The sequence below is a fragment of the Dipodomys merriami genome, unplaced genomic scaffold (assembly GCF_024711535.1).
Source record: "Dipodomys merriami isolate MVZ:Mamm:240054 unplaced genomic scaffold, mDipMer1.0.p SCAF_1, whole genome shotgun sequence".
Taxonomy (NCBI): domain Eukaryota; kingdom Metazoa; phylum Chordata; class Mammalia; order Rodentia; family Heteromyidae; genus Dipodomys; species Dipodomys merriami.
This window is the reverse complement of record NW_027202270.1, coordinates 102977868-103002589: the sequence shown is the minus strand read 5'-3', so window position 1 is coordinate 103002589 and position 24722 is coordinate 102977868. Positions and strand designations below refer to the sequence as shown.

General features: G+C 37.7%; 1 protein-coding gene across 9 annotated transcripts in view; it reads left to right on the top strand.

Moving 5' to 3' along the window:
- The window catches only part of Ralgapa1 (Ral GTPase activating protein catalytic subunit alpha 1), a 233307-nt gene that overhangs the window by 14339 nt on the left and 194246 nt on the right, over nucleotides 1-24722 (top strand). For all 9 annotated transcript variants that reach the window (XR_011372986.1, XM_070026666.1, XM_070026690.1 and 6 more), the window contains exons 2-4: nucleotides 19183-19293; nucleotides 20912-20961; nucleotides 23680-23737. Coding sequence is in view for 8 of the 9 variants with exons in the window: in XM_070026666.1 (XP_069882767.1) it covers nucleotides 19183-19293; nucleotides 20912-20961; nucleotides 23680-23737 (219 nt within the window). In the remaining variant the exon portion in view is untranslated. The remainder of the gene's footprint in view (nucleotides 1-19182; nucleotides 19294-20911; nucleotides 20962-23679; nucleotides 23738-24722) is intronic.

The following is a 24722-nucleotide window of genomic DNA, read 5'->3' as shown; positions in this document are numbered from 1 at the left end:
AGCTTCATGCATGCTAGGCAAGCACTCTACCACTAAGCCACATTTCCAGCCTAAATATTTTTATAATAGACTTGGAAGTAAGAATTATTCTTGCAAAAATTTAATTTTTGGGGGTTGGAGGTATGGTTCAATTGGCAGATCTCTTGCCATTGAGCAAAAGCATCAGGTAGATGCTGTTGAAGTCCCAGTCTCAGACAAAGAAAATTAAATTTTTTAAAGGAGAAACAACACTTTATTAGAACACCATTAAAGCAAAATGGCAGGCAGTTAGACAAAAGGGCATAGTGATGCTGTTGTATTATGGCATATGATTAGATGTTTCTTTTCTTAGGTCTTGATAATTTTTTTAAAATTTTACCTCAGAGCATCATTTGAAATAAGTGGGAAAGAACAACACCCCTCCCCCCCCTTACTGGGAAAAAAAAAGAGAACTCTTTATCAATGGAGTTAATAGAAATGTTAGTGGTAGCTTTTCACTGGCCTCATCAACCTCCTCCAGCTATCCCACTCCCAGCCAGCCATAATGAGAAAAAAAAGTAAACCTTTGATAGGAATGAAAAAATGCCCCCTTTCTAAACTTGGTAATCAAATGTTCTTAGAGCCTAACTCCTTAACTAGGTAGGAGGAGGGACAGTTTGGATTGCAAACTGTCCTGCATGTTGTGCCTGCCTAGCTCTGGGTGGAAAAATAGTATTGGACTCTTTTGTACAAAAGTAAGTTGGACAAAAATCTCCTGTATCTTATGTCTATTCATTTCTACACTTTGTACTTTAGTTTCTAATCTAGTAAAAATTGAGTAGTACTTTTGGTGGCTCACATTTATAAAACTAGCTAGTTGGGAGGTGGAGTTTGGGAGGCTTGTTGATTCAGTCACCAGACTAGGTATTCTGAATGTCTATGGTCTCATTTATGTGGAAGCATAGATTGGATATAGTCCAGGCAAAAACACATAAGACTATATAAAAATAACTAAAGAAAAAAAAACTAAAGCAGGGTGCTGGTGGCTCACACCTATAATCCTAGCTACTCATGGCTGAGATCTGCGGATCACGGTTCAAAGCCAGCCTGGGCAGAAAAGTCCTCTTATCTCCAGTTAACCACTCAAAAAAATGGAAGTAGCATTGTATCTCAAAGAGGTAGAGCACTAGCCTTAAGTGAAAGGGCTTAGCGTCAGAGCCCAGGCCCTGAGTTCAAGCCCTACAACTGACAAAAAAATTAAAAAGAAAGGTCTGGAGGCATGATTCAACTATAAGCTGCTTATGAAGCAAACACAGTCCCTAATATAAAACTCTACTTATGTTCTTCCTCAAAAAAAAATTGAGTAACTTAGAAAATAGCAAAGTTACTTGCTAGAAAACAAAGGAAATTGAATGAAAGGAAATAAACTTTATTGTTGGTATTTTATTTCAAATGAATGTTAGGAAGTCACTTAGCAATTATAGCCCTTTTCCTCTCCACCCACACCCCAAATAGAATAGGGTAAGAGGTGTGGTAGTGTTATCAAAATGTGTCTTTTTCTGAATTCTTTTAAGTCAGTAGTTTCCTGGTTCCCAGTTATTTTTCCTTTGCCATCATGGTTCTTAGGGTCTTCTAAAGGCAAGTAGGTTGTTATTGTAAGCCATTTTTTTTTTAATAAGCATCATTTCTTACCAAGTAGGTTTAAGGAAAATAGCCATCTGTGTTTATGTCTATTACTTCAAAATTTAAAAAATGATGGATCTAACAAGCATTTGGGTAACTGTCGTACTTTGGGTAATTCAGAGGAGTAAAGGAGTTGATGGTATAATAAAGAATGTCATATGCTATATGTGAAATAGTATAACACACACAATTAAAAATAATATTTAAATGAATACCTTGAGAATGCTTCATACTGACTGGGACATTTGAGTTGAGTCTTGAAAGGTTAATATTCTTTCAAGTTTCAGTAAGTTGAAGTGAAGGAAGTTCAGTTTGGGTGAAATTCATTGTAATAGCACAGATATAGATGTAGGACAGTAGGCTTTTAAAACAATAAGCAAACTTCAAACTACAAGATTTTGTTTTAATAGGAAGGCAAGTAGAAAAGAATGAGTGTACCCAGGCTTAGTGGCACCATCCCAAGGTCTTACATAGTAATAAGACCTTGTCTCAAAAAACCAAAACCCAAATGAAACAAACAAAAAAACCCCAAAACAACCAGAGCTGGGCGCTGGTGGCTTGCATCTATAATCCTAGCTACTCAGGAGGCTGAGATGACAGTTTTTTAAGCCAGCCCAGGCTAACAAAAGAAGCTAGAAATGGAGGTGAGGCTCAAATGGGTATAATGCTAGCCTTGAGCAAAGAAAGCTGGAGGATAGGGCGTTCAAGCCTCAAGACCAGCACAGAAAGGAATAGGTGTTTGGGGAGATACTGGTGCAAAGGTATCTCTTTACAAGATTTGATTAAAAACAGATTTAAATTTTTTTCTTTTGGTACTAGAGTTTTTGAACTCAAGGCCTTAAGCTGGCTAGGCAAACTTCCTACACCTTAAGCCATACTCATAGACCTTTTTGCTGTTATTTTTTCAGATATTAGTTATTTTTTAGATAGGGCTGTCTTCAGCTTGCAATCTTCCTACCTCTACCTGTAGGAATTACAGGAATGCACCATTTCAACTGGCTTTCTTTGTGATAGGTTCTTTTTTTCCTTGGCTGGTCTTGAATCATGATTTTACTGTTTCCAAGAGGCTGGGATTTTAATGAGAATTTAAGTCCATGGTGATGACACTTCTTTTCTGCATCATTCTATTTTTTGAAATCCTGGTTTTATTGATGAATTTGTAGCAATAGGAATGGATTTGTAGGAATAGATTTCTCAGGTTTGCTAACACTATAAGGTTATTCTGTCCTACAATCAATACTATTGCTATGACAATATACTCTGAAGACTGGTGTTAGTTACTGTCCATGGTAAGTCTTATACTTCGTTTCTATACTTAAACATTGTATGTTGAGTTCACCTTGTTTTGACAGTGCTGTGGTATCCAAATGTGATTCACTAAGTGGACGTATGGGCTTACATAATTCCAACTGCTTTATTTCCTATTTATTCATTTATTATAAAGCTTTGGTTGCTGATGAGTTGGAACTGGAAAACAAAGATGAAAGGTTGGTCCTTTATAGCTAGTTTGAAGAGTACAATCTGTTTAGTATGCTGAGAACTGACTTTCTCCATTCTGACTAGGTTTGCATTTATCTTCTGTTGACTTAATATGTACTTTCTTTTCCAAGTGTAATAGTATTTCTCTCAGAATTTTTATAATATACAAGAAATCCTATTTTCTTGATACTTAATTGGATTTTGAGAAGACTGTATATAGAAAATATGTCTGCCTGTTTTCTGTTTTGTGTATTAAACTCCTAGATAGCATATGTTTAGCTTTTTAGGAATGTTTTAAATGTTAGAGAAGTTATTCTCTGATTTAAGAAATAATCTATTTTAGATATGGACAGAAAATAGTGCTTTATTTTGGTTACACTCATTTGATTGCTGAATTAAAAAAGGATGATTTATTCTGTAATAGTGCTTAAACAAATGGTTAGCTTGTCTTTGAAAAAGTGAAGACAGTACATTTGCCACAGTAGACATCAGTTATTTGGCTATATAAGAGTTTGAAATTTCTATACTTAGAAATAAAATTTTGTTTCTTCAGTCAGACTTGCATTAATTCTACTTCTCAAGAAGTTTTACCTTTCAGATTCATTCAGCTAGGTGGAACCAGGCAATCTCAGATAGTAAGGAGTTCAATATTAGTTAGAAGAGCTAAAAGGATCAAGAAATAAACAGAAACGTGTGCCTATTTTTATTGACTATTTTTGAATTATTTTTGGAGAAACTCCTATTCAAATTACTTGCCCATTTTCAACTGGATTGTAATTCTTTTGGCTGACTTGTAAGAGTTCTTAATTTATTATAGGTGCTTGTCCTTTGTCATCACTCAGTTTATAATTTTTAAAATTCCTTTTGTGTGTGTATGTACATGTGTGTGCAACACACATGTACACACTGATACTGGGACATGAATGGGCTTCATGCTCTTGCTTGACTTTTTCACTCAAGACTGGTACTCTACCACTTGAGCCACAGTTCTACTTCCATTTTATTTTGGTGTTTAATTGAAGAGTCTCATGGACTTTCCTGCCTGTGCCGGCTTTGAACTGTGATCCTCAGACCTCAGCTTCTTGAATAGCTAGGATTCAAGGTTTGAGCTACCAGTGAGAGAGAGAGAGAGAGAGAGAGAGAGAGAGAGAGGGTGTGTGTGTGTGTGTGTGTGTGTGTGTGTGTGTGTGTGTGTGTGTGTGTGTGTGTGTGTGTGTGTGTGTGTGTGTGTGTGTGTGTGTGTGTGTGTGTGTGTGTGTGTGTGTGTGTGTGTGTGTGTGTGTGTGTCCAGGGCCTGGGCACTGTCCCTGAGTTTCTTTTGCTCAAGGCTAGCACTCTACCATTTCAGCCACAGTGCTACTTCCAGCGTTTTCTGTTTTTTCTTTCTTTCTTTCTTTTTCTTTTTTTGGTTGGTCATGGGGCTTGAACTCTGGGCCTGGGTGCTGTCCCTCAGCTCTTCAGCTCAAGGCTAGCACTCTACCACTTGAGCCACTATGCCATTTCTGGTTTCCTGAGTGGTTTATTGGAGATAGTCTCATGGATTTTCCTGTCTGGCTTTGAACTGTGATCCTCAGATCTCAGCCTCCTGAGTAGCTAGGATTACAGGCATGAGCCACCAGCATCAGCCACACTTTTTCTGTTTATGTGGTACAGAAACAGAACCTAGAGCTTCATGCTTGCTAGCAAACACTCTATCACTAAGCCACATTCCCAGCCATCCTTTTGTTTACTTGATAGTGTCCATTGCAATAAAAAAGTCCCATTTATGAATACCAGTGTTTTGTTCTTTAGTTTTTTTCAATAGTGTCTTGTTTTCAGTGTACAAGTATTGTGTTTCTTTTGACAATTTAAGCTTGTGTGTGTGTGTGTGTGTGTGTTTGTGCTGGTTGTGAGGACTGAACTTGGGGCCTGAGCGCTGTCCCTCAACTCTTCAGCTCAAGGTTAGTGCTCTACCACTTGAGCCACAGGGCCACTTCCAGCTTTTCTGCTTATGTGGTGCTGAGGAATTGAACCCAGGACCTCATGCATGCAAGGCAAGCACTCTACCACTGAGCCACCTTCCCAGCCCCCAATTTAAGTATTATATTTCATTTGCTAAATTTTCACTTTTGGATTTTAGATTGTTCATTGTTAGTGTATAGAAAAACAACTGATTTTGTTTCCTTCCCTCTTCCAGAATTTCCCTCTTCCTTTCCCCCTCCTTTCCCTTTCTCCTTCTTTCTCTTTCTTTCCATTCCCTCCTCCCCTTCCTCTCCCCCTCCCATTCCCTTTCTCCCTCCCCTTTCCTTTCTCCTTCCCCTTTCCTTTCTCCCTCTTCTTCTCCTTTCCCTTCTCCCCTTCATCTCTCCTCCTTCCTTTCCTTTTCTCCTTTCCCCTCCCCTCCCTTTGCCTTCCTTCTCTTTCTCCCTCCCCTCCTTATTTCCCTCCCTCCCTCCCTCCCTTCCTTCCTTCCTTCCTTCCTTCCTTCCTTCCTTCCTTCCTTCCTTCCTATCTGGGAATTAAACCAGAGTATTGCTGATGTCAAGACAAGTGCTTTTACTACTTGAACCACACCTATAGAAACTGATTTTGTATTTTGATCAAGTTCTTGTCTGTTACTGCTAATAGATTTTTTTAATGTGTGAATTCCTTAGGATTTTCTGTATATAAATTTTTTGAGAAGTAGAGATAATGCTTTTTAGTTTACAATCTGCAGTGTAAATATAGGTTATCTTAGTCTTGTTCATTTTTTGTCAGTCTTACCATTTAGCATGATGTTATAGATTTTTGATAGCTATCTGATTGATAGATATATCAATAGATATATACCTAGCTAAAATACCTGTTAAAGTAAAAATGTTAGGTTTTATCAAGAACTTTTTCTGTCTATTGAGACCATCATGATTTTTTGATCTTTACTATAGAAAGATTGATTTTTAAAAAATTTTATTGTCCTGTCCAGATCAGATTAATAATTTGGATCCTACATCTTTTATATTTTGGACTCCAGATGTTGGGCCCTCTATGACCTAAGAAATCATTTGTATGTTATAGGACAAATATCTTTGTTTCCTGTCTGTTTATCATTGGCTGCTGATGTTGCCTTATGCCTGCATTGATAATTATTATATGGACTTTGAATGATGTTATGAAGACCCAAATTCATAACATCAGCTCTTGTAAGGAAAAAGCTTCCTCACCCCGATAGCTAAAAGCTTCTCAGTTAAGATTTTTCATATCTGGGGGGAGTCTCTTTTTTTAAATTTTTATTTTATTTTTTATTGTGAAAATACTGTACAGGGCTGGGAAGGTGGCTCAGTGGTAGAGTGCTTGCCTTGCATGCCTGAGGCCTTGGGTTCGATTCCTCAGCACCACATAAGCAAAAAGAAAAAAGCCGGAAGTGGCGCTGTGGCTCAAGTGGTAGAGCACTAGCCTTGAGCTGAAGGGCTGGGGGACAGCGCCCAGGCCCAGAGTTCAGGCCCCACAACCGGACCCCCCCAAAAAAATACTGTACAGAGGGGTTACAATTACATGGGCAAGATAATGAGTACATTTCTTATCAAGCATTGTAGCCTCTTCCTTTGTTTCCCCTTCCCAGCCCTTCCCATCCACCCCCTGCCCCCCCACCCAATCCTCCCCCCCCCCACCAAAGTTGTAAAGTTCGTTTTTGACATAACGACTTGTACTTCTCATTGTTGCAACAGGTCCACCTGTATCCTTATTTAAACGACTTGTTTTTCCCCTTCCCCTCCACAAATTATATCGACATCAAATACAGTGAAAGCAGGGGTTATACTGTGGGGGAGGGACATACAAAGCAACAAAGAAATAATCTTATAAATGCGTTAGAAACAATCGCATGAAAGAAAAAGAACATTTGAATACATATCTTAGGGTTCATTTCACTAACATCACCTTATCTGACCTTTTCTGCTTGACTCAGACATATACTAGATATTGCAAATAAGGGAAACCATGGGACCTATGTTTCTTTGGGCTTGGCTTACTTCACTTAATATAATTTTTTCCAAGCCTTTCCATTTCCTAACAAATGGGGCAATGTCATTCTTTCTGATGGAGTCATAGAGTTCCATTGTGTATATATACCACATTTTCTTGATCCATTCATCTACTGAGGGGCATCTGGATTGGTTCCATATCTTAAAGAGAAACTTCTCTGAAGAGGAAAGGATGGCCAATAGACACATGAAGAAATGCTCAACCTCCCTAGCTATAAAAGAAATGCAAATCAAAACAACATTAAGATACCACCTCACCCCAGTTAGAATGGCAAAAATCAAGAACTCTAATAACAACAGATGCTGGAGGGGATGTGGACAGAAGGGAACCTTCCTGCATTGTTGGTGGGAGTGTAAACTTGTTCAACCACTTTGGAAAGTAGTATGGAGGTTCCTCAAAAGACTCCATATAGAGCTCCCCTATGACCCAGCAATCCCACTTTTGGGCATTTACACAAATGTTTACAAACAAGACCACACTAAAGCTACCAGCACAACTATGTTTATTGCAGCATAATTTACTATAGCTAAGATAGGGAGTCTCTTATTTTTCTCCTTTCTAACCTGCCTACCTTCCCTCTCCACTCCTCCATTCCCTCTCCCACATCCCTCCTTTTCTCCCTCCTTTTCTCCCTCTCTTCCTTCTTTCTTTTTCTTTCCCCCCCCTTCTTCCCACCACTTCCTTTCTTTTTTGGTGCTGGTCCTGAACTGCTGGCATGAACTCTGGGCTTGGGTGCTGTCCCTGAGCTTCTTTTGCTTAAAGGCTAACACTCTACCACTTGAGCCACACTTCCATTTCTACTTCTAGCTTTTTAGTTGTTAATTAGGGATCAGAATCTTGTTGGTATTATTGCCCAGGCTGGCTTTGAATCAAGATCCTCAGAGCTCAGCCTCCTGAGTAGCTAGGATTACAGGTGCCAGCCACCTGTACCTTGCTTGATTTGTATGTGTGTGTGTGTGTGTGTGTGTGTGTGTGTGTGTGTGTGTGTGTGTGTGTGTGCACACGCACACGCGCGTGCGCGCGAGTTTGATACTGGCTCTTGTTCTTAGTGTTTTGAGCTCTAGCCCAGCTTTTCTTTGCTCAGGGCTGGTGCTGTGCCATTTGAGCCATAACTCTAGTCCAATTGCTGATTGCTGGTTAACTGGAGATGGAGTCTTGAGGTCTTTTCTGCCTGGGCTGGCTTTGAACCCTCATGCTAACATGTCGGACTCCTGAGTAGGTAGGATTATAGGTGTTAGTCACTGAGGCCCAGCTGTGTGTGTGTTCCTGTATGTTTGTGTGTTCACTGGTAATGGGGTTGAATTCTTGACTCATGTTCTCACTTGGCTTTTTTCATCTGTGGCTAGTGCTCTACCACTTGAACCACAGCTCCTTTTCTTTTCTTTTCTTTGCGTTTTCCCCTTTCTTTCTTTCTTTCTTTCTTTCTTTCTTTCTTTCTTTCTTTCTTTCTTTCTTTCTTTTTCTTTCTTTCTTTCTTTCTCTTTCCCTCTTTCTCTCCCCTCCCTCCCTCCCTTCCTCCCTTTCTTCCTCCCTCCCTTTCTTCCTCCCTCCCTTTCTTCCTCCTTCCCTTTCTTCCTCCCTCCCTCCCTCCCTTCCTTCCTTCCTTCTCTCCTTCCTTCCTTCCTTCCTTCCTTCCTTCCTTCCTTCCTTCCTTCCTTTTTGTGCTGGCTGACTGGAAATGAATATCTCAAATTTGTTTATCTGGGTTAACTTCAAACCTTAAACCTCAGATCTCAGCTTTCTGAGTAGATAGGATTATGAATGTGAGCCACTAACATCTGGCTTCTGATATCTGATTTCATTCTTTTGAAATAAGATAACACACTGTGTTTTCAAGCCTTTTAAATTAATAGAAGCCTGTTTTATGGCCTAGCATATAGTCTTATCTCGAGAGTATTCTGTGTATTCTTGAATATGTGTTCTGTTATTATGGAATTTTTGGTACATGTCTGATAGCTCTGTTTGCATTGTAGTGTTATTGAAATAACTTTTCTTACTAATCTTCTGTGTAAGTTCTATCCATTATTTGAAAGTACAGTACTGAAATTTCCAATTACCCTTATTGAATTGTCTGCATATCCCTTTACCAGTTTTTGCCTCATATTTTTTGTTCTGTTGTTAAGTGTAATATATGTTCAAAATTATTATATTTCCTAATAGATTAATCCTTTAATCCATTGTAAAATGTCCTTTTTTTCCTGTAATAACCATTTGTATCTTAGTCAATTTTGTCAGATATTAGTATAACCAATCCAGCTTTTGTTGTTTATATTATTATTTATATGGGATAAACTTTTCCATTTTTTTTTACTCACTGCCATTGTAAGTGTCTTTTTAGTTCATTTGAATTGAAAATGTGTGTCTTGCACATAATAGCATATAGTTCTGTATTATATTTTTTTCTTTTAGTGTTGGGAATTGAATCCATAGCCTTCATGCATGTTGAAAATTCACTCTGCTCTCTCACTTGCTCGCACTCGCTCTCTCTCTGTCTCTCTCTCTCTGTCTCTCTCTCTGTCTCTCCCTCTCTCTCTCCCTCTCTCCCTCCCTCCCTCCCTCCCTCTCTCCCTTCCTCCCCCCCCTCTCTCTCTCTTTCTCTCTCTCTCTCTCTCTCTTTCTCTCTCTTTCTCTCTTTTTCCCTCCAGTCCTAGGGCTTGAATTCAGGGCCTGGGCACTGTCCTTGAGCCTCTCTGTGCTCAAGGCTAACTCTCTACCACTTGAGATACAACCTCTGGCCTTTTCTGTTTATGTGGTAATGGGGAATCGAACCAAGGTTTCATGCATGCTAGGCAAGCACTCTAGCACTAAGCCAAATTCCTAGTCCTGCTGTCTCTATCTTTTATTTTGAGTGTTTGGTTTACACACATTTAAAAAATTGATCTTTTTGTTGTAGTGGTATTATTTATTTACTTATTTACTTTGGAGCTCAGGGCCTTGTATATGATAGGTAGACACTCTGCCACTGCCCTTTTTGTCCTTTTTGTCTCATGTATTTGCCCAGGCTTGCCTGGACAATAATTCTCCTACCTGTGTATAGCTGGGATGGCAAATGCACCCTTCTTCATCTAGTTTTTTATTGGCTGAGATAGGATGTTATGAATTTTGTCCAGGCTGGCTTTTTTCTAATCTCTACCTCCCAAGTAGCTAGGATTAGGTTTGAGCCATCACACTTGGCTTGTTTATTACATACATTTAATATGATTACTGTTAATGTAGGATTTTACATAGGCCATTTTGTTTTCTATATGTCTTATGTGTCTTTCCACTTGTTTCTTCATATTTCATATCTTTATACATGTCTATTTTGTATTAATGCCAGCTTAATTTTTATGACCTATAGAATTTTTACTTTTGTTTAGCTTCATTTCCTTTCCCTGGTTTGTATTATTGTCAAACAAGTTACATCTTTTAAGTTGTATGTCTATAACATAGGTTTATAATTATTGCCTGATTCAGTACTATTTAGGTCATATGCAGGGAAAATTAATATGAAAAAAAAATATCTAAACTTTTTTGGTACTGGCATTTGAACTCAGGGCCTCATACTTGCTTATGAAGATATGTTCTACCTGAGAGCCATACCTTTATCACTAAATGTCCATATGAACTGGTATGCTTAATGATGAATTCTGGGTTTCTGAGACACTGTTCATTTAAATTTTTTATTCCTTTTATTGTTTATTTGTGACCAGGATTCAAACTTGGTATGTAACACTTTCACTTATTGGCTGGTGCTCTATAACCTGAACCACACCTTCAATCCCTAGTCGATCTATTTGCTAATTCAAAGTTACTATTGAACTCTTTTTAGTGAATATTTAATTTTAAAATGGTTATATTTTCAAGTTCTTTCTTCCTTTATTTAAAACAAAATAAGTCATTTTAGCCAGTCATGTTGGTAGACACCTGTAAATCTCAGTGCTTCAGAGGCTGAGAGGAGGAGTGTGAATTTGAGGCCAGCTTAGGCTACACAATGAGACCCTGTTGCACAAAAAGGAAAGGAAAAACAATAATAAGTAATACAATGTGGCAGCTCTGGAAATCAGATTTTCCTTCCTGTACAGGGTTTGTTGTTTGTATGCATTGTGACTTTTTAGTGACTTTAGTAGTCTTTTTGGGGGGGTTGTTGTTCCATATGCTGAATTCTTTACTCATTCATGAGCTCAGTGGATAATAATTAGAGATTTCCTTACAAATCTGGAAACTGTAAGTCTCTTAGACTTTGCCAGAGAGAGCTGTGTCTGTGTTGTGGCATTCAGTCATAGCATCTACAGTTCTGCCTTTGCCTACATTTGCTATTTGCATAGAATCTCAAGGTCAGTTAGAGAAGAGAGCCCACTTCTCTGTCTTCACTGAGTTTGTTCACAGCCTTAAGCAAATGTATGACCTTTTGTATTTACAGGAATGTTTCAGAGCTTTTCAAAATCTGTAATTAATATCTCATTGTCCAGTTTTTCCTCAACGTTTCTGGTTAAGTTTTTGTTTGATTCAACAGGAAGCTCGAAAAGAGTCAGCTACAGCTATTTTTATCTTTGTTTTAGATGAATGCCCCTAAGAAGCCTGTTAAAGGTTTGAAGCTCTCCCTGGCAGAAAATCTGAGAGACTCCATCTCCAAAGGCAAAACCCCCCAAAACAAACAAAAAACCCAAAACACAAACAAACCTTAGAAACAAGATTGAATTGGTAGAGTTCCAGCTGAATAAGCCAGCCCAGTAAGCAAGCTGAGCAAGCATGAGGCTCTGAGTTCAAATTCTGGTATGGTTAAAAAATACTAAGACAAACTTTGCAAGTGGGAGTTTTCCTGGAAATCTGTAGACAAGTTAAATAATGTCAGTTCTCTGAGACTGAGGTATTGAAGCTCTTTCTTATTCAGTGGCTGATAAATTGCTAGTTATTACTATGAACCTGGGCTCTTTTTTTTTTTTTTTTTTTTTCTCTTCAAGGCTACCTTAGAGCTGGGGAGATAAGAATGACAGTAGGGTAAGTTAAAGTGATACTGTCTCTGCTTATTATGAGCCTTTCTGTAAAAGCTAATATTTGTGCATATTTTCTTTTGTTTAGATTTTTTTTTTTTTTTTTTTTTTTGCCACACTAGGATTTCGACTCAGGGTCTTGTGCTTGCTAGAAAGGTACTCTGCCACTTGCCTGGGCACTATCCCTTGAGCTCCTTTTGCTCACACATAGCTCTTCAGCACTCTACCACAGACCGTACCACTTCTAGCTTTTTCTGTGATGAATTGGAGATAAGAGTTTTATGACTTTCCTGCCCCTGCTGGCTTTGAACCAGAGTCCTCAGATCCCAGCCTCCTGAGTAGCTAGGATTACAGGAGTAAGCCACTGGCTCCTGGCTTTTTAATTTTTTTTCATTAAAAATTAAAAAAAATTGTTGTTATAAAGGTGATGTACAAAGTTGAATAAATAAGGTAGTGAATACATTTCTTTTTGGACAGTTTTCTTTTTGTCTTGTTTATCTGTCTTTGGGTGCGGTGGGTAAGGGGGTGCACAGAAATGGAGGGACAAAGTGTGAACAAATCCAGCAATGGTATTTAGTAGACACTATTTTTAAAATGAACTATACAATTTGTGGGTGGGGACAGGTGGGAACATCTGGGAGAGAGCAAGGAAAAGGATGACATTGTTCTTTTTTGGTTTTGTTTTGTTTTGTTTTTAATTTTAGGAAATACTACCTTGCTATCAATTGCAACTACACAGATCTCAAGATCTCTGAAGTTATTTTAAATTGTCCAGTAAGGGGATATACAGTGTATCTTGAACTATTTTGCCTGTTTTGAAACTTCAGTAGGTTTTTAAAAATGTCATTTCTACCAGTAATTTGTTTGTGTCTTTATCTTGCTTTTTAAAATGGAGTAATGGATAATATATATTTGAAAGAAGAACATATTTTAAGCATTTGCACAGAAGTGTGCCTAACTTCTAAGATTGTTACATCATCATCATCACCATTGTTGCTGTGTGTTAAACCAGGATCTTGCATGTGCTAATAATTAGCATACTCTGTCCCATAATAATCTGGAACTGTAGTTCAAGTGGTAGAGCATTTACCTTGAGCATAAAAGCTCAGGGACAGTGCTCAGACCTGGAGTTCAAGACCCAGGACCAGCGTGCACAGACATACACACGCACACACAAATCAATGTTAATGATTTTTTTATAAGAATATTTCTGGTTGAATTAGTTATCATTACTAGTGAGACACTAGACTTTGTGAACACATTAAGAAAGCAATCTTTTATTTCTCATTTTGCTTTAAGTTCCTTTATACAATATATCCGAATGTTTTATATTTATGTTTAGTGGTATTAGGGTTGAACTCGGGGCCTCCTGTTTGCTAGGCTGGTCCTCTGTACTTGCCCTCCCCACCTAGCTGTGTATGTGTGTTTTAAATAAAAGATTCTCAAGATTTTTTTTTCTTACGAAGAAGATATGTGCAGCAGATTTTTTTTTTAAATTTTATTTTATTTTTGTGAACACATTGTACAGAGGGGTTACAATTACATGTGCAACAGATTTCTATAGGCATTGTTGAATATTAAGTTTAAGGGAGAAAAAAAATTTTATGAATCAGTTTAGTTCCTAGAAGGATATTAGCTGCTCTGCTTTTAGAATAATATAGTTCTATTCCTCTTCCCTCACTTCAGAAAACATAGTGGAAATATTACATGATTGTTAGATTTTTTTCAAACAGCCTTATTAAATCTATGCAGTAATAGTAAACTGCATAGATTTTAAATATATAATTTATGTTTGTGAATAATTTGTATGTGTGCGTGTGCTGATACTCGGGCTTGAACTCAGGACATTGTGCTCGCACTTGGCTTTGGTGCTGTACCACTTGTGTCACAGCTTCACTTCTAGCTTTTTGCTAGTTAATTGGAACTAAGAGTGTCTTGGATATATCTGCCTTGGTTGACTTTGCACCTCGATCCTCAGGTCTCAGTCTCTTGAATAGCTAGGATTATAGAGTGTGGCTGTTTATATATATATATATATATATATATATATATATATATATATTTACATTTACTATTTACTATTTACATTTACTATTCTTCATGTGATTAAAGTGTCATCTAAAATTAGTTTTATATTGTTTGATCATTGCTTCTCTTTTTTTTACTTCATTTGGGTTAATCAAGCTTATTATTTTGTGATTTTTCTAATACTTTACTATTAGTGCTGCCTGTTTTGGTATTGTTTTAAATGGTTGTTTTAATACTTAGGATATTTAAAATTGTTAGACATATCATGGTCTCCTTTCAAGTGTGGTTATACCACTTGTGTAGCATAACTGAATAATAATGTGCCTCCATTTCTCTCCTCCTGGCATGTAGGGTTTTCTTTTCATCCATTTTACTTTTATGTATGATATAAACTCCACAGCTCATAGGTTTGTTGGTATTTTTGTTTTTGTTGTCATTGCTTAAACAAGTATCTTTTTTGTCAGTCATGGGGCCTGAACTCTGGGCCTGGGCCCCATCCCTGAGCTTTTCAGTTCAAGGTGAGCACTCTGCCACTTGAGCCGCAGTGCCACTTCTGGCTTTCTGGTGGCTAATTGGAGATAAGAGTCTCATGGACTTTCCTGCCTGGGCTACAAACAATTATTTCTTTTAAAGTTTTAAATAACAAGGAACAAACTTGTGTAATCTACCTGTTTTTTAATACCATTTTTCAGTGCTCTTTATTCATTTATATAGATATCCATATTTCTGTATTTTTCCTTCATTAATTTTGGTAATATGTGGGTTGGATCTGCTGGTAATGAATATCTGTCCTTCAGTTTGCTTTGTTTTTAAAAAATTATTGGATAATGGGATTCCAGCTTTTTTAATACACTCTTTCTGATGAAAAACATCAGAAATAAGAAATCTGTTTTTACTTGTTCTATATCATGTCTTACCCTCCCTTCCTTCCCCTCCCCCCCCCCAAGCTACTTTTGATACTTTTTTTTTCTTTCTTTCTTATTGATGGGCTTTGGTGAAGTTTTTTTTTGTCTTTCTTGTTCTTGGGATTTCATTCAATTTTTAGGCCACTTGTTTTACAATTCTTTTATGTACTTTTCAATTCTAGGGCCTGTGTGTGTGTGTGTGTGTGTGTGTGTGTGAGAGAGAGAGAGAGAGAGAGAGAGAGAGAGAGAGAGAGAGAGAGAGAGAGACAGACAGACAGAGAGACAGACAGACAGACAGACAGACAGACAGAGACAGAGACAGAGAGAAAGAGAGACAGAGAGACAGAGAGACAGAAAATATGAATAATTCTGGAGCATGTGTGGTGTGTGTGTGTGTGTGTGTGTGTGTGTGTGTGTGAGAGAGAGGGAGGGAAGGGAGAGAAGGGGAGGGGGGGGATATGAATTCTAGGGCCTGTGTGTGTATTTGTGTGTTTCTGATATGGTTTCCATTCAAGGTTCATTTATTTTCTCTTCTACATCAGTTGTGTTTGAAGTCTATCTAGTTTACTTTTCACAAAGACACTGTAGCTCTTAACTTACAGAATATCTTCTTTTTTGTATCATTGAATATAGGCACAAAGTAGTTAAAACAATTTTAATGCCTTTTTCTGTTCATTCTGATATGTATATCAGTTTTGCCTTGAGTTTGATATGCTAATTATTTTGTTCATCATGTTTTCCTTCCTGACAAAATCGGGTAGGTAATTATATACCAGTGTATACAAGTAAATTTATACAAGTGTACTAATACTTTATATACTTGTAAATTTTTTTGAGCTTTATTCTGGGCTGTAGTTATTTGGAAACAGTTTGATCATTTTGCATCTTGCTTATTATTATATGTTAGGTAGTTCTGAAGTATCAATCATTCCAGGGCTAATCATTGCCACTACTGATGCTGTACCTTCCTTAGTATGAGTACCTTCCTTAGTGAATTTTTCTAGTCTGTTATCTAATAGGAACAGTCCCTCTTCCTGAGCTGTGCGAGTTCTTGTCTATTACCTTTGTTTCTTTCTAGTATTTTCCTCTCTTAAGATTTGAGAAGTTGAGATTAATGGCCTCAACCTCTCAATTCTTTATCTCAGCCTTCAGAATACTGGGATTACAGGCAAATATTACCATATACTTTTATTTGCATTGACAAATGCGTAGCTTCCAGGTTTTGTTAATATGCCATATGGGAAAGCGATTAATAGAAAATACCTTGGCTCCTAAAATGTCACAAAGTCTTGATTGACTTGTTTTGGGTGTTGGTTTAGTTTGCTGTTGTTCTCACTGTCTTCTTCTGGGATTGTGTTAAAAGCATTAAGTGTAATTATAACAGCTTATTTTTATTCTAATTTCATATTTTACTATTGAATATAGATCAATACTTATTTCAGTTGTATGTTTTTATCTTGATAATATATAAAATACACTGAAGTAGTATTAGATGACTATTCTTACGATAGATAGAGGATAGGCAAATTACTAGTGTTGTTTTGTTCTAATGTGTTACATTGGAGGCTGAATAGCGTAGAAATGAAGAACATAAAGCTAGGTGTTGGTGGCTCACACTTGTAATCCTAGCTAGCTACTTACAATGCTGAGAACTAAGGATCACAGCTTGAAGCTAGTCTAGCAAGAAATCCTTTTTTTCTCTTTTCTTTATATATTTTTTATTGTAAAAATACTGTACAGAAGGGTTACAGTTACATGAGTAGGTAATGAGTACATTTCCTATCAAGCATTGTTACCTCCTCTGTTTTTCCCCTACCATCCCTTAGCAAGAAATTCTTGTAGAAAAAAAAAAAAAGAAATTCTTGTAGGACTCTTATCTCCAATTAATCACCAAAAGCCAGAGGAGAGCTGTAGTTCAAGTGTGGAGTACTAACCTTAAGAAAAAAAGCTTAGGGACAGTACCTGGCCCTGAGTTCAAAGAAAAAAAAGTAGAAAGAAATGAAGAACATGGACACTGGATTCATGCAACCACTTGGATGCCAAGAATTATTCTTACACTTAAGAACCTTTACAATATTAATACCCTCATGTTTTTCTTCTTCCGTTTCCCCCACTAAGGACAGTGTCTTGTTATGTAACCCAAGCTGTCCTTGAACTCACAATCCTATTTCCTTCACCTCCTTAGTAGTGAGACTATAGGCATTCACCAGCATGCCATACATTCTTCTACTTTGATGCTTCTTTGAATTTGAAGGTAATCTTATGTTTCTGAACTTCCATATGTGGTATTTGGCATTTTCAGTATCTAATACATTCTTTGGGGACATGTTAAAGTTTTCCTGCCCTGCACTATGCTGACAATTTTCATAGAGTGTTCTATGTCTGAACTTTATTACACTTAAGTGCCTATTACAAAGCCTTTAGGCACCGATTTACTTAGAATATATTTCATACAATAAATTATCCTTAGGAGCAGTTCTTTAACCTGTGTGGACAGACATTCAGGAAACTGTAGCCATTAATCTTAAATAGATCTAATTTTTTTTTCAATGGTTAGGAGTTTTGATTTTGTTTTTGAGACAGGATTTCACTGTTACCCAGGTTGTAATTTTTCTGTCTGAGTAGTTAGCATTTCAAATATGCCTCTATAGCCCAGCTTTTACATCATCATCATCATCATTTTATTTTTGATGCTACTGGTGTTTGCTAGGTAGGCATTGTACCACTTGAACTACATCCCTTGCCTTTTTTTTTTTTTTTTTTTTTTTTCTTTTGGTCATGGGGCTTGAACTCTGGGCCTGGGCACTGTCCCTGGCTCTTCAGCTCAAGGCAAGTGCTGTACCACTTGCGGTTTTCTGGTGGTTTATTGGAAATGAGTGTGTCACGGCTGAACCATCATCCTCAGAGCTCAGCCTCCTAAAGTAGCGAGGATTACAGGTGTGAGCTACTGGCACTAGGCTCCCTTACCTTTTTTGTTTCAGTTATTTTGAATAGGGTCTCAGGTTTTTACTAGGGCCAGTCTGAACTTCATGATCTACCTTTGCTTCTCATGTAACTGGTATGTTGGGTGTACACCACTGTACCTAGCCTTTTTGTTGGTATGGAGGTCTTCCTAACTTTTTGCTTGAGTTGGCCTGAACTTCAGTTCTCCCAATCTCTGCCTCTGCCTGACGTTACAGGTGTGAGCCATCGTTTAGCCTTTATTTTCTTTTAAGGGATGGCATATATTTATTTCTCTAGTTATTTTTTTATTTTTTTTTGGTCTGGTCATGGGGCCTGAACTCTGGGCCTGGGCGCTGTCCCTCAGCTCTTCAGCTCAAGGCTAGTGATCTACCACATGAGCCACAGCGCCACTTCCGGCTTTTTTCTTTTTTGCTTATGTGGTGCTAAGGAATCGAACCCAGGGCCTCATGCATGCAAGGCAAGCGCTCTACCACTGAGCCACCTTCCCAGCCCCCAAATCAAGTAATTCTTTTTTATTTTTATTTTTTTTTATTTTGGGTCCGGTCGTGGGGCCTGAACTCTGGGCCTGGGCGCTGTCCCTCAGCTCTTCAGCTCAAGGCTAGCACTCTACCACTTGAGCCACAGCACTACTTCCGGCTTTTTTCTTTTTGCTTATGTGGTGCTGAGGAATCGAACCCAGGGCCTCAGGCATGCAAGGCAAGCGCTCTACTACTGAGCCACCTTCCCAGCCCCTATTTCTCTAGTTATTAAAACAGAAATAATGTTAGGCACTGGTGGTTCATTCCTGTAATCCTAGCTACTCAGGAGGCTGAGAATTGAGAATTGTGCTTCAAAGCCAGCCCAGGCAGGAAAGTCTGAAACTCTTATCTCTAATTAACCACCAGAAAACCAGAAGTGGTGCTGTGGTTCAAATGGTAGAGCACTTGCCTTGAGCTGAAGAGTTCAGGGACAGCACCTAGGCCCAGCATTCAAGCCTCATGATCGACAAAAAAATAAAAAAATGAAATATTTATGTAAAGAGTAAAATTAAGGGAAGAAGATAAGATATATGAAAGTACACATTCCATATGTTTTATTAGGATAGAAATTAAGGGTAGTTCTTTAAAGGAAATTTGGCACTACGAATATTTATTAACCATGATTTATTTAACCTTTATAAGATAATTGCTGAAAACTTTTTTTTTATTTTTCAGAGAATGCAGAATCTATTGATCTTAAGCAGTTTTTTGACCAACATTTTTCACATATATACTACGTGTTCTTTGAAAATTTTGTAACTATTGAAGCTAGTCTTAAACAGAAAGGTAAGATGTTAACATGTATTCTGGCTTATGTTGATATTTCCAATAATTGCCACAAACAGTTTTAAACAGAGGTATTTGGCATGAGAAAGTCGTTACTTTATTTCATTAGACGGCTATTTAATATCACTCTCACTGTACTTGTAGGTCTTATTTGAAAGAAAACTAAGGTATTAATATTACTAGAAATGGTAAGGCTCCAAAGAGGTCTCCAAAAGGGAGGAGCTATTTACCTGGCTCTTGGTTACTGGGCTCATGACATCACCAAAAGAATTTAGGATACATGAAAGTAGAGACCAAAGTTTGTTACTAAAGCAAAGCAATAGTAAGTATAGTAAAAACATTTAGATGTGCTTCAACATCAGGTGTATTTGTGGTGGAAAAAATATTGGGGGTTTGGATTAAATTTGCTTTATGACAGCTATGCCCCTTTGTTATGAATATCTAGTATGTTAGATCATTCTTGCTGTTACACTATATATGTATGTATATATGTATGCACATATGTATTTATTTATTGTGCAACTGAGAGCCTTGCCCTCTTGCTCAGCTTTTTCACTCACAGTTGGCCATTTAAGCCATACCTCCAGCTCTGACTTTCTGCTTGTTAATTGGAGACAAGAATCTTTTGGATTTGTCTACTTGGGCTGACTTCAAACCTGTGATCCTCAGGTCTCAGCTTCCTAGGTAGCAAGGATTATAGGAGTGAGTCTCCCACTCTGGCTGGTTACACTGTTTTGGAATTATCAATTAGGCCTAGAAATTTGGTCAGTTTACAAAATGTCTGTTTCTCCTTGGGCATCTCTTTAAATGATGGACTTTGCCAGATGTTCTTTTCAAGAAAGGGGTCCTTCCTTAAGATAATTTTCCTTTTCAAACACTTCTTTGATCAAAGGAGTCATTTTAAAATATTTTTATATCTCTCCAGTCTTGGGGCTTGAACTCAGGTTATGAATGCTGTAGCTGAGTTGTTTTGCTCAAGGCTAATGCTCTACTTGAGCTACAGTCCCACTTATAGCTTTTTGGTGGTTAATTGGAGATAAGAATCCTATAGATCTTCCTGCCCAATCTGGCTTCAAGCCTCGGTCCTCTGATCTAAGCCTCCTAAGTAGTTAGGATTACAAGGGTGCATTACCAGCATCTAGCTAAATGTCTTTTTAAAAACATACCTTTGATCAGTTCCCAGAGTGTGAGAGTCATTTGAGCAAGTGGGCAAGATCAGAGGGAGAAAGAGGCTATATTTACTTATTTTAAAATAATGACAAGCCAGATGCCTGTGGTTTATATCTGTAATTCTAGCTACCTCAAGAAACTGAGAGCTGAGGATCACAGTTCACAGCCAGCCTGGGCAGGAAAGCTCATGAAACTTGGTACTTCTAGTTAACTACCAAAATAGCTGGAAGTGGAGCTGTGGCTCCAGTGGTAGAGTGCTAGCCTTGAGCATAAAAAGGTCGGGGACAGTGCCTAGTGTCTGAGTTCAAGCTCCAGCACGCATGCGCGCGCGCACATACACACACACACACACGACAATAAAAATCAACCCTTTACTACTTGAAATATTGAAGCTCATTAGATGATTTTTCATGGTAATATTTAATACTTTTCTTGTAAAATATTGTAGGTCACAAGTCTCAAAGAGAGGAGTTGGATGCTATACTTTTTATTTTTGAAGTAAGTACCATGTATTATAACCTTTTAATATTTCTTGGAAGTAATTTTTGGAACATATAAATCTGTATTAACCATATAATCACCCTGAATTTATCAGTCTTTTGAAGAGCTAAATTTAATTTTTAATATAAAATATGCCTGATTACATTTTTATATCTTTTGGTACAATGTATTATCTTTAGGTAGAGGTAGAATCATTTTATGCGTTTCATACCACGGAATTAATATATTCAATTGGTTTGTAAAAATGAAATTTTTCATATACCACTTATATACTGATTTTTTTAAAGCAAGTATTTACTTTAGTAAAATAGGTTAAGTAGGGAGAAATGGAAAATAAAAACATTTCCTGTTCTCCATGTAGGAATTGAGAGTTAAAGACTCCTATATATGCAATTAAAAAAAAAAAATCTAGACGTATGAGTGTGGGTATAAGCAGTTCTGCTTTTAACGACTTCATTGTTAGTTGATACAAGAGTCTTGTGTTTAAAATTATTTTATATTATTTTGAATTATCATGTAAGTGTTTTTATAAAAATAGTAGGAAACGGCTGGGTGTCAGTGGCTCCTGCTGGTAATCCTAGATACTTAGGCAGCTGAGATCTGAGGCTCAAGGTTCAAAGCTCCCCCTTCCCCCCCTCCCCAGGTAAAAAAATCCCTAGAGACTCTTATCACCAATTTAAACGTCAGAAAACCAGAAGTGGCTCTGTGGCTCAAAGTGGTAGAGCACTAGCCTTGAGTGAAAAAAGTCCAGGGACATTATCCAGGCCCCAAGTTCCAAGACCCATGACCTCCCAAAAATAAAAAAAGAAAATAGGAAATGGAGCTTAGGTGTGGGTAAGCAAACTTTGATACTCTGATAAAATTTGTTTTATATTTTTAGTCTACAAAAACAAATATCTTCTAATCCCGCCTTTTTTCTTTACTTTCTCTTTTCTTTTGATGGTACTGGGGCTTGAGTTTAGGGCCTTGATCTTCCACTTACTTTCTTGCTTATGGCTGGCACTCAACCAGTTGGGTTTTGCTGCCAGTCCAACTGCTTTTTTGATGGTTCATTGGAGCTCTCTCAGACTTTTCTGCACAGATTGGCCTCAAGCCATGATTCTCAGGTCTCAGCATCCCATGCAGCTAAGATTTCAGACATGAACCATTGATGTCCATCTTTGCCTCCACCTTTAAAAAATAACTTATTCTTTATTTATTTTGGTGGTAGTACCAAAGGCCTTGTGTTTGCTAGGCAAGTACTCTACCACTTGAGCCAGATCCTTGGCCTGTTTTGCTCTCATTATTTTAAAAAATAAATTTTCACTTTTTGACTGGGCTAGATCATGATTCTCCTATTTATACTTTCTGGGTAGTTGGAATACAGGAAAACATCATTATCCCTACCCTATTGATACATTGTCTTGTAAACCTTTTTGCCTGGATTGGCCTCAAATAGCTCGGTCTCTGAATAGCTAGTCTTGATCTCCCTCATCCAGCTTAAGATAATTTAGTGTGCGTGTGTGTGTGCGCGTGTGTGCGTGTGTGCGTGTGTGTGTGTGTGTGTGTGTGTGCGCGCGCGTGCACGTGCCAGTACTAGTACTGAGGCTTGAACTCAGGGCCTTTTGCTCAAGGCTAACTTGAGCAAAAGTCTATCACTTGAGCTATACTTCCACTTTCAAAAGAACTTAGTTTTTGTTGTGCCTTAACTTCTACTGAGAATTTGAAGAACTGTAGAAGACTAGGGACTATACAATATGACTTCAGAGCCATAGCAAAGAATTTGTTTCTCACCAAATGTGATGGTGTGCACCTTTAAGTAACAGCTACTCAGGATACTGAGGCAGAGGGATGGATCACTTGAGCCTAGAAGTTTATGAGCAGCTTGGGCAGCCAACACAGTAATAAAAAGAGCTGGGAGTAGTGGTGCCGGCCTGCAATCTCAGCTATTTGGAGGCAAGAGGATTTTGAATTATAGTCCAGCCTAAGCTATACAATGAGTTCTAGATCAGTATTTGATATTTTGAACTTATTTTTTATTAGTCATACCACTTCAAGTGGTAAATAAACCATCGTAAGAGATTGCCTGACTGTTTATAAGGGATTACTGAAATTTAGGTATTTTGATACAGAATAGAACCTGGGAGGTTTTCCTTCAGAACTTTATGATTGTGATTAATGAGTGATGAGTTAATAGAAGCCCTTTCAGAGTATTCCTTTGTTAAAAATAACGTATTATAGGCCAGAATGGTGGTGCACACCTTGTAATTCCCAGATGAAGTTGGAGGCTGGCCCTAAGTATAAATGTACAAATGCTAGAATCTGTCTTGAAAAAATAACTAAAATAAACAGTGTTGTCTGGGCTCAAGGGTAGAGCCACCTGCATAGCCAAGTATAAGGCCCTGAGTTCAAACCCTAATAGCACCAGTAGTTATAAGGAGTTGCACTGTTTAAGACTATTTTGTATTTGTACAAGTTTTATGTAAAAAACTTATTTTTTTCTTATTAATAGTTTTGTTTTTAAAAAATTTATTAGCATGTATTAATTGTACAAGTTGTTTCATTGTAACATTTCCATACATGCATATAATATACTTTGATCAATTTTATTCCCTCTCTTTTCTGTAAGAAACTCTTAAGGATTTAACTCTTACTCTAATACTTCACATTTCACTAGATATGGACTTATTACTTGCTTTTCATTCTCGTCTTCATTTTTTTCATATTGAATTTCAGAAAATTTTACAACTTCTTCCAGAAAGAATTCATCAGAGATGGCAATTTCATAGCATTGGTAAGTAATGTAAAGATATACTTCATATTTGAAATGAATTGTAATATATGAAAATGCTTATTAATGTCTTGGCAATTACCATAAGAATTAGTAACTTAAAATGCAAACCAGTGTGAACTAGGAGTCTACACCATGCATACACAAAAGGGTAGAACTAGAGTTTTAGCTAACTTTGAAGGGTCAAAATAGGCTTCTTATCTCAAGAAGCAAAGCTGAAAAAGAAAAGAAACTTGCTGTACATTTACTGTCACTGACCACACAAGGGCAAAATTAAGACTTTTTCTGTCATTGGGAATTAAGTCTAACTGCTTCAGAATGGTTTCGTAACAAACATGGCATCATCACAGCACGCCCTTGACTTGGCATTATAAGACTGACTTTTCTCAGGCGTTATAAGACTGATTTTTCTTCTCCAGATTAAAAAAGGGGTCTGCGGGTAGGCAATTATTGGTAGTCAGCATTTGTTCAATATTGCAGTGTCAGGCTTGATTACTAGTGATTCTCAGGCCCTTTCTCTGATGGGGAATATATGCTCTTTGTTTACTGTATTGAAGCAAAGTGCTTCGACATGCCCAAGGTTAGATCCCCAGCACTATGAAAAACAAAGAAAAAAGAAAAAAAAAGGAAATGTGAAGATAAAAAGAGATGGTCTCATAATACATGAAGAACTTGGGGCTGGGAAGGTAGCTCAGTGGTAGAGTGCTTGCCTTGTATTCAAGAGGCCCTGGGTTCGATTCCTTAGTACCACATAAGCAAAAAAAAAAAAAATTGGAAGTGACTCTGTGGCTCAAGAGGTAGAGCGCTAGCCTTGAGCTGAAGAGCTGAAGGACAGCGCCCAGGCCCAGAGTTCAGGCCCCATGACCGGACACCCCCCCCAAAAAAAAAAATACACAAAGAACTCGTTAAACATAGTATATTCAAAAGACAAGTCAATTGTGTGTGTGTGTGGTGTGTAAGTAAGTACTGGGGCTTGAACTCAGGCCTT